The sequence below is a fragment of the Anopheles moucheti genome, chromosome 3, assembly GCF_943734755.1.
Source record: "Anopheles moucheti chromosome 3, idAnoMoucSN_F20_07, whole genome shotgun sequence".
Lineage (NCBI taxonomy): Eukaryota > Metazoa > Arthropoda > Insecta > Diptera > Culicidae > Anopheles > Anopheles moucheti.
In genome coordinates, this window is record NC_069141.1 from 81,664,087 (window position 1) to 81,673,379 (window position 9,293).

Genomic DNA, 9,293 nt, shown 5'->3' on the forward strand with positions numbered 1-9,293 from the left:
ATCTAGTAGCAGGGAATATAAGCTCTTCTAAATCTCCAATTTTAACAACTTTTATTGAGTGATATAACCTCCGTAATCTTATATTTATTGAAAGAACTGTACCTTACAAAAGCAGGGAGCAAACTTTTGCAAACATAAATATTGTTTTAACAACTACTGCTAATGGTCCTGACCATTACGCTTCGCTCAGAATTGCTGCACTATCGAAAAAAAACAATAAATGTAGCTACTGAGTGGCTACAATTCTCTTGCAATCCTCGCTCCGGGTTGATGGTATTGCCAAAAATATAAAAATCGATCCATGTAATCGAATCCTTCAACGTGACTAATCCATCTGGTCATCCATCATACCTCGCTCATACGGCTCGCGAAATGTGGGGCTCCGAAAAGGGGTACCCAAAAACAGGCATTCGATTGCAATAGGGTGTTGGCAAAGGATCAAAAGTCAATACTGTGTAAAATTACCATTTGAACGATTTCCGCTCGAAATGTTGCCACAACTCTGCCCAACCCGTGCAGAAGCTTGGTCGATATTCATGGGTGCAGGGTTTAAGCGAAATGAACTTACCCTCGGTTATCAATTTGAGGCGCCACGTTGCACAACACGGTGGACGACAGGAGTGACGCTGAACGGTGTTAAATTTCTGCTCGCAAATGGACCAGATCGAATATCGCTTAGCGTCGCTAGTCGTTGTAGGTACTTGACGTACGAATTCTGTTCTTTTTTTCTATAGTTATTAAATATAGCATGTAATACGTTTTACAATAACTAAAATGCTGTAGCTGTTGCAAATTGCTGAAGCCCAACGATGGAAAATACAAACACCCTTCAAATATGTTCACCGGTTGATTGAATGAGAAATCATTTTGTCGTACAGCCAATTCCATTCGGGGCCATTGCCCGGTAACCTAGCGGGTTGTACAAAACCAACCTGCCAGACACAAAATGTCCAACAAGACGAAAGCCAGCAGTAAGACAGGAACTTCCTGCTTAACATTTCCGCACCAGCCGCCCGATGAGCACTCGGTACTACGACATCCGGCTGTTCCTTTCCTTTCACACGACTTGTAATGCCAGCCCTAGCGAACCCCAAACCCCATTGCTGAAACATTGCCGAGCCGTCAATCAGCGGAGTTCGGGTGCGAGAACCACCGCAAAGTTGAATCACAACACCAACCTACAGGACGGACCACACACACACGATTGTGTCACGATTACGATTGCGGCGGTTTGCGGTGCGGTTGCGACAAAACAAATGGATGCCAAGTTCGACAAAGCACACAGAAATTTATGGTCCAGCTTCCAGCGTCACGCACTTTCCTGCGAAACATGCGAAAGTGTGCCCGCCCGTTAACGAGCGGTGCCGTTTGCTTCGCCGTATCGGGCGGGCACTTTTCTTTTCTTCGGCACGGTTTGAAGTATCGCGTCGGGCAATGGACAGCTTCCAGCTCGTGAAAAGTCACGTACTTTCCTCGCTCTGTGTGAGGTTTCATGCGTTTTCTTTTCCGGTATCCGTCACGGGTATCCAGCCATTTGATAGCGGTGAATCAAGCGGAGGATGCCTAGGATCTCATAAATACATTTCTGGTTGTTATCGATTTATTTTTAGCTGGCCAATCGTTCATACAGTAGCAAATATAAAACTAAACAGAAATAGCTTAAACATTTATTCTTTAGCATAAATTTTATATAATTATATTAATTTTTATTTAATATAATTCTAACCATGACAATCTGCAGGACCTTATTTCATGATTGAAGATATTCAGCTACCTGGACTCTTATTGTTTTTTTAAGTTATTTTGAGTATTTCAATTATACTCATACCCAATATACTCATCCTTAAATGTCAATACCATTTGACACTACCAACACTAATTCTACCAACTATTACCAACACTAATACAAATACACAACCAAATGTCTCATGTGTCTCCTGCCTCAGCTACTGTTTACCAGCCCAATTTTCTTTCCTGTTCTCGTCTTTTTTTTATTACCTTTACGTCCGGTGCCACTCACGCACTTGTTCGTCCACGCCATGTTTTGGTGGTTTCCGGTTGACCATAAAATGTGACACCCCGCCACCGGAAGACGGTGCCAAGAAGAAACGCCAAGAAAGGGCCCCGTCCGACACGTACGACTCTTGTCAGCGAAATCTAGCACTCGAGTCGGCCAGTCCTTCGACCGGTGGACAGTTTCCTTTTTCCAATCGCACTCCCATTCGAATCCTTCAATCTTCAATCTGTGGTTACGGGCGGTTTTTTTTTTGCCCTCTACTTTCACTCGAATATTGACTCGCAATCACTGTCGTCCAGTGCGCGCTCGCCAGCGTAACCATCGGTAATGGTGTCCAATTTCCCGACACACACACACTAAACCGTTTGAATGGTTCTAAAGTTAGAGTAGGCGAAGAAGGGCTGAAGAAAGGATCACCAACTGTTTGGTGCACGTACCGCTTACTTTCGGAACATCCCATTGTTTCAGGATGGATGCGATAATGGATGTGGAAGGGCCGATAAAACATTTGTTGCTTCAGCAGGCTGAAAATCTTCATCTGCCTAATTAGGATTTATGTGGTGCTTATTGAAATCCTGGCATTAGGCTCTTTAGACATCAATTTCTATGACTGCGAGGGGAGACTGTAACCATACAAGCTTCATCTTCATCGATTATTTTGGTAATGGTTTTTTTTTTCTATTCAAACTTAGATTTTTTTTAGTAGAACATTTAAGTTTCGAGGAAGAATCGTACAGAGAAAGATCGTACAATGAGTCCGAAAACTTCGTTGCGATTGAATCATATTGTAGGTCACACTATTTCCAAAGCTTATTTGAGCAATTAAACCTATTTTGCTATTAAAATCTTGCTACTGATGAGAAAAGGTGTAAAGAATCAATTCTAATCATGATAAGATAAGAGTGTTTGACGTGGCTTTCGTACATCCAACGATCATATATAATCTTACAGGCTCGATTGATGAATTAAAACTCAAATTTAAGTATAACAATTAAAATTACCCTGTTTAAAACTTTGAGTTCCCGAGTTTTCTTTTAAGATTAACCATGTGTGGAAAATTTCTGCTATGCATCTACCCTTAAATATTCCACTTCAAGTTGGAAACAATTCAGAAAGCTTCCAACTTTTGAGTTTAAACTCCAAGACTCTGTTAACTGCTTGAACATAAAATGAAATTAAACAGCCTGGAACCCGCACTGATGTAAGTAAGGCATTTTAGCACAACAATATCTTAAACCTAATGAAGCATACACAGTTTTACATAGCCCAGAACACATCCGGCCACGCAGCGTTCGCTGCTTGCTTCCGGTTTATGCACAAAACCGTTCTGATAATTAGTTTTTAACGACATCGATAAAACTACGCACCATTCCCAGGCAGGTACCGTGAAACAGGAAACCGGAAATGCAATTTCGGTACTGCCAGCAACATTCGCGTACCGTAAACATCACCCCACCTTGGCCTTTGAATTCGCGAACTAATCCAACCCAAAACTGCGTACGCACCATTTGCTGCAGTGCACGCATAATGCAGGATGCGTTTTTGGCAGTGACGCCTCTGAAGAGTCTCTGCTGCTGAAGAACCCCCACCAACACCCGCGGCCCCGGGAATCGAAGTCGGTGCGTGCATTCTCACGTTTGCGGCAACATACGGCAAGCGAACGCAATAGGTACACACGCTCGTGGAACACGCATTTCCGTGGTATCTCCCGCGTGTAGACGCAGTTCAGCGATGGTGCGCTACTTAAAACTGGAGCAAATTCCATCGGTAATGTTATTTTGCGATGGTTAGCTGCTGATGGTAAAACCGTTTCAACCGTTTTCATTTAATGTACGCTTTCATCTCGCTTGTCAACGGTAAATGGTTTCTATCGATTGGCCACCGTGTGCCTTCGTCTGTTTGTAACTGATTGACCGTGCTGCTCTGTGCACACGCGGGTCATATTACACCGAGTCGGACCGACCGAGCGATGTGGACTTTGTGACTTCCGCGATGGAGTGCCCATGTTGGGCCATTTTAAAATTTGTTTATTGTGTTTGAGAGCTTCACATACTCTATCATGATCATGAGCTGCTGTGTTCACATTTTTATTTGCACACGAGTCCTTTTACAACTACAATGAGAATTTATCTTTCTTACTCCCCGACGACGGTTGCTTGGGAACTTTCGGCATGTTGGGCGAATCGTACGAACTGGGAGGCGGCTTGTGAACTTGCATGTTTTTGGCTATATCTGCGACGGCCACCGGTTGCGGACAGGACTGTCCAAGAATTTGCAACTCCTTAGCGCAGCGTTTGAGAAAGTGCTGGTCGGGGTTCTAACAATCGAAACATTTAAACTGCTGCTGATAGCGTTCAACGAAGGCAAGCATACCTCACCGGTTTTGCACAAATCCACCGACATTTGCGCATTCGTTAGGGGTACAAGGCAACGCAACGTCCAGTCCCGGCTTCGCTCGTCACACTCGTAGATGGGAAACTGTAAGCCAAAACAAAAGGAAAGCATTTTTCCCTTTCAGTGTGTATGCAACGGAACAAATACTTACCAATTCATCTTCTATTGAGCTTGAGGATGCTTTCAGGTTTGATTTCTTTGCCCATGTAACATTATGAACACTTAGAGTTGTCAGACACAGTACAATAAATGAGACATGTGCACTAATAGCCATGCTGCGAAACATTCCTCAGGGTTCTTACGGTTTTAGGTCTGCGATTGAACTGGCGATAGCTAATCGAGAACGTTATGAATTGTCGTGGTTACACAGAGTTCACGCTCATCATCAACAACTGTGAACTGTTTGAACAGCTGTCAAGGTAAAGCCTGATGTAACTATTCTCTTCACGAGCTTGTTCAAAAAACAAACATAAAAAATCAAACGTTAAAGATTACGTTCCAATGAAATTGTTTTATTAATATCTGCCCTAAGCAAATTATCCATTTATTCGTTTATCTTATTTATAAATGTTGAATAAATTATTTATAATTCTTATATTTTAAGGGTTTTTCTATTTATTATTCAAATATTTTGAATAATTAATAGAAATTTTTTAATTCCTTTTCCTTTATTATCCTATCAATAAGCTATTTAACTTTAAGACAAAATACATCCGAACTAAAATAAATTTTCAAAACAAAAACCAATTCCAAACGGTTCCTTTTGTGTAACAACCGGTACAAAGCTTTTCCTTGGGCGCGTGTCAAGCTGTATACAAATTTGTATGCAAAAGCTTTAGCGCAATAAAAGCTTAAGTTTTATGCTGTGTATGTAGCTATAAAATATGTTCAAATGTTGTATTAGTTTTAATTTTATTTCATAAAACAGTACTTTCAAGAATACGGATTTGAATAATAAATCAATTGACACTAAGGTTACCATTAGTTTAAAATCTTACTTAAACACATAATACTCTGACATTTTTACACAGTAATATTAGCTTCCATTTTTGTTTCGTGGAGTTGACTAACAACAATCCATAGTTTCACAAGGATAATCCATCAGCTAACTTACATTTCAGAGTTAATCATACCATGCTATCGTCATGAAGAAATCTTATCTGAATATCGTTGTTGTTTAAAGATTATTGGAAGGAAAGAAAAAACCACAGCATAGATTTTTTGCGTGACGATACGAAATGGAAGCCCACTGATAAGGTAGCAAAATGTTCCCCTTTTTCCCCCAAACAATACATTGCCTCTGCTTCCACAATCAGATAGCAATTCCCTACTAGCGTAATAAAACTCAATTGGTGGATTATCAACAATAGAGATTTAGCGAAACCAAAGAGTATAATAGAAATGGTTTAAAAACTAGATCGCGCTTATCTGGCGCATTTAACCGATTGCTATGTTATCAGAAATATAGCTGCATGATGGTGCGTACTTAAACTAGACAATATTTCCGAGCTCCGTCTATTGGCGTCTGGGAAGTGAAGTGGTGACCACAATGTTTTTGCTACTGGTAGTGTCTTTCGCCTGTGTCGGATTAGCGCACGGTATGTCCATACTGCTTTGCTCTGTTACGAAGATTTACTAATGCCTCGTTTGTCACACTACAGCCGGTCCGCTCGGTCAAGGTAAGATCGTCAATGGTACGGATGCAGCGATCGAAAACTACCCATTCGTTGTGTCTCTGCGTGGTGGCAGTGGTGGCCACTCGTGCGGTGGCAGCATCTTGAACAGCCGCTGGATTCTAACGGCGGCTCACTGTGTCGACTACACTACGCCCCTCTCCCAAACGATCCAGGTGGGACGTACGAACATTTCGCGAACGGAAGATGAATCCATATACGCGATCGAGGATGTTGTGATCCATCCCGGCTACAATCCGGCCGACAGCTATATCGATGATATTGCTCTGCTAAAGTTACGCAAGCCACTGGTATTCAGTGAACAGGTGCGACCGGTTCGGTTGCCGAAACGATTCTTTGAGATTGATATGCAAGACTCCAACGTGGTGACGCTCGTCGGATGGGGTCGCAACGCCTCAGAAGGACCGGTACAAACCACTTTGCAGCAGATCGATTACTATGCAGTGCCGAACGACGAATGCAATCGCATCCACAGCAATCACATCTATCCTACGCAGATCTGCGCAGCCGAACCAGGTGGTGGAAAGGGCCAGTGCAGTGTAAGTATTTTATACTTGATCCCTTTTAGCGATGACCTGTCATTTGACTGCATCCTTTACAGGGAGACTCTGGTGGACCGTTGATGTACAAAGAGTTCCAGGTGGGCATCGTATCTTGGAGTGTCAAACCCTGTGCCATCGCTCCATTCCCAGGCGTGCTCACAAAGGTTTCGTACTATGTGGACTTTATCAATCAACATGCCAGCGAATATAATTCTTAAAAATATGCCACCAACGTCATAGCTTTTCAACTGTCTCTTCAACTATGCTTCCTTATCAAAACCGTATTTCATCTTTGGACTTTTATGAAGTTTATTAGATGCCGTTGGGTTATTCCTCAAACTACAGTAAAACATTCCTCTTTCAGGTATATAAAACACAACAATTGTACAAGAAATTGGTTTTTAGATAGTAGTTTTCATTATCCGAAGTTGCGATAAGTTGCTAAATGGAACGAAAATACATTATTGCCATTCTTTTAATTATTTAATGAAAGAAACAATCTAGACTGCATCCTGGATCTTGACAGTTCTTGATTACTTCTAGTATAGATCATAGAACTTAACAAGACCGATAACCAATACCAATGTTCATACATCTTAGCAACCCTTATTTTGGTACACATAATTTTACCAAACTGCAGCCATCTAGTAAACACATTCATGTTGTTCTGTCAATCGCTTATTTGTTTTACTAGTTTCCCAAAATGAAACTTTAATTTCGACTTCAAAATCGATTCAAGCTCACGTTGAACAAATTGCTAGTATTAAACACCATGAACGACAAGCTATCTGAAAAGGACTTACCGACATCGTCGGATTCTAGTGACATTGGCAGAGATAATTCTTTTTCGGATATTTGCATCACTCAACCCGGTGATAGCAGCAACGATTGGGTAGTGTGTCGTATTTGCCAAAGTTCAAGCGATGAAGTTAGGTAAGCATTATTTAACCCGCGCATAAATGTGTCATGCTAACAAGCATACTTATCACCTGTGTGCTGTACACAATTGGAAGCATGATATCTCCGTGTCTGTGCAAAGGCTCGATGAAGTATGTGCATCTGGAATGTTTGGAGCTTTGGTTGAACCGTTCGGGGCTTACGCGATGTGAATTGTGTTTGCATGCGTTTCAAACGCACGAAACGCTTCGGTATGTGTTCCCTTCTTAACCGGGAGAGTCAGAACAAAACCTGGTTACTTGGATCGCAATTTTACACCTCATTCTTTCTGACAGATATGGATGCTGCGAATCGGTGTTAGTGTGGTACCGAAATCCGGACAATCGTAATCTTTTGATGGTAGTTATCTTTACTTACATGTCGTACTACTTTTTAAAGCGTTCTAATGTTTTTTTTTCTTTTTTCTTCTAGTCTGATCTTCTCATTTACTCCATTCTGTCATTTGTATGTTTCATGCTAACACTGGTTTGTATGCTGGTGTTACGTTTTCAACATTCACCCCAGGATCCCTTTGGGGAAGAACTCGCCAAAGTTGCTGTCATTTGCTTCTTATCACTTGTGGTCGGTATAACTTTTTATATTTTTATTCAAACTACTTAAATGTTACTTCACTGAAAATCGTTTTGCAATGTGCTTTCAGATGGTCGCTTATTCGGCCAATGTTATCATAATTGCAAGAGACCACCTGCTTCCTTGGTATCGGTATGTTATTTTTTTTCCAGAATATAAATTAGATGCTAAATTCATAGATTTTCGTAAATTATTTTTTCCAGTTGGTGGAGATCTGCCAGAAATGTGCGGTTATCCAGATTAGTAATGGACAGATTTTCTATGGAAACTGTTTAGAATGCACAACACTAATATTTTAGGAACTGGACGAACTCATCTGTGATATGTGTATATAAATAAGTACCTAAAAGAATTTAAATAGATCAATAAACATTTTGTCATCGTTCTTTAGTTGATAACTCTCACTCTGTCTCTTTCTCTCTCTCACACTCTGCCTTTCTTTCTACTTACCCGTTGTACGAAGGATTATGCAAGCAATTATTGTCATATAAGAAACTTCTCTCTTTTCTTGCTTGTACAACAAACAATTTAATATTCCTTAACATTTGGTAGTATTTCCTACACGAATATTGTCTAGCTTACCTTCACAAATAAAAAATGATACTCACAATAGCGTAATTGTTCGTATCGGAACTTCTAACTAACGGAAGAACTATCGGACGACACTTGCTGCTGCTCTTCCCGCTGGAAGTTTAGTGCGTCGTATATATCACGGTGTGGTCCTGCTTCACATATTTCTTCGTAAATGTTATTGAGTGGAATCGCGTCATCACCAACGGGAACTTCATACCAAAAGGAAGTGCTTTTTTCCGTAACAGCATCACCAACCGAGAGCGATTTCGAGAGATACCGATAAAACGGTTCGCGCAAAATGTTCCGATAACGATTGTACAGCAGTATGATGACGTTTGAAACTAAAACTCCAACCGCTATCGATATGATCACTTTCAATGGATTGGCAATAGTAAACCGAGGTTGGTAGATGGATATTTTCTTGCCTAGTGGCATAATTTTTCCCTGCGCGTAATATATGAATGGTTCGGGTTTAATTGGCAGCCTTTGATCAGGATCAAATTGTGAAGGAAGTTCTGTCGTTCCGGTAGTTGGCAATAAGCACGG

At 41.1% G+C, this 9,293-nt stretch overlaps 3 protein-coding genes across 3 annotated transcripts; 2 read left to right on the forward strand and 1 right to left on the reverse strand.

Annotated features, from left to right (window-relative positions):
- Positions 1 to 4,095: 4,095 nt before the first annotated feature.
- Positions 4,096 to 4,713, reverse strand: LOC128304690 (uncharacterized). The gene is made up of 3 exons (XM_053041898.1): positions 4,563 to 4,713; positions 4,391 to 4,495; positions 4,096 to 4,334 (listed from the first exon to the last, which is right to left on the reverse strand). The coding sequence occupies exons 1-3, from the start codon at positions 4,695 to 4,697 to the stop codon at positions 4,131 to 4,133; spliced, it is 444 nt and encodes a 147-aa protein (XP_052897858.1). The 5' UTR covers positions 4,698 to 4,713; the 3' UTR covers positions 4,096 to 4,130.
- Positions 4,714 to 5,960: 1,247 nt separating this feature from the next.
- LOC128303171 (chymotrypsin-1-like) lies at positions 5,961 to 6,939 on the forward strand. Its single transcript, XM_053040036.1, has 3 exons — positions 5,961 to 6,009; positions 6,073 to 6,644; positions 6,707 to 6,939. Exons 1-3 carry the CDS (start codon positions 5,961 to 5,963, stop codon positions 6,863 to 6,865), a joined length of 780 nt encoding a protein of 259 aa, XP_052895996.1. The 3' UTR covers positions 6,866 to 6,939.
- Positions 6,940 to 7,419: 480 nt separating this feature from the next.
- LOC128304947 (E3 ubiquitin-protein ligase MARCHF3-like) lies at positions 7,420 to 8,450 on the forward strand. The gene is made up of 6 exons (XM_053042199.1): positions 7,420 to 7,580; positions 7,661 to 7,795; positions 7,880 to 7,943; positions 8,016 to 8,165; positions 8,245 to 8,306; positions 8,378 to 8,450. The coding sequence occupies exons 1-6, from the start codon at positions 7,420 to 7,422 to the stop codon at positions 8,448 to 8,450; spliced, it is 645 nt and encodes a 214-aa protein (XP_052898159.1).
- The last annotated feature ends 843 nt before the right edge of the window (positions 8,451 to 9,293 follow it).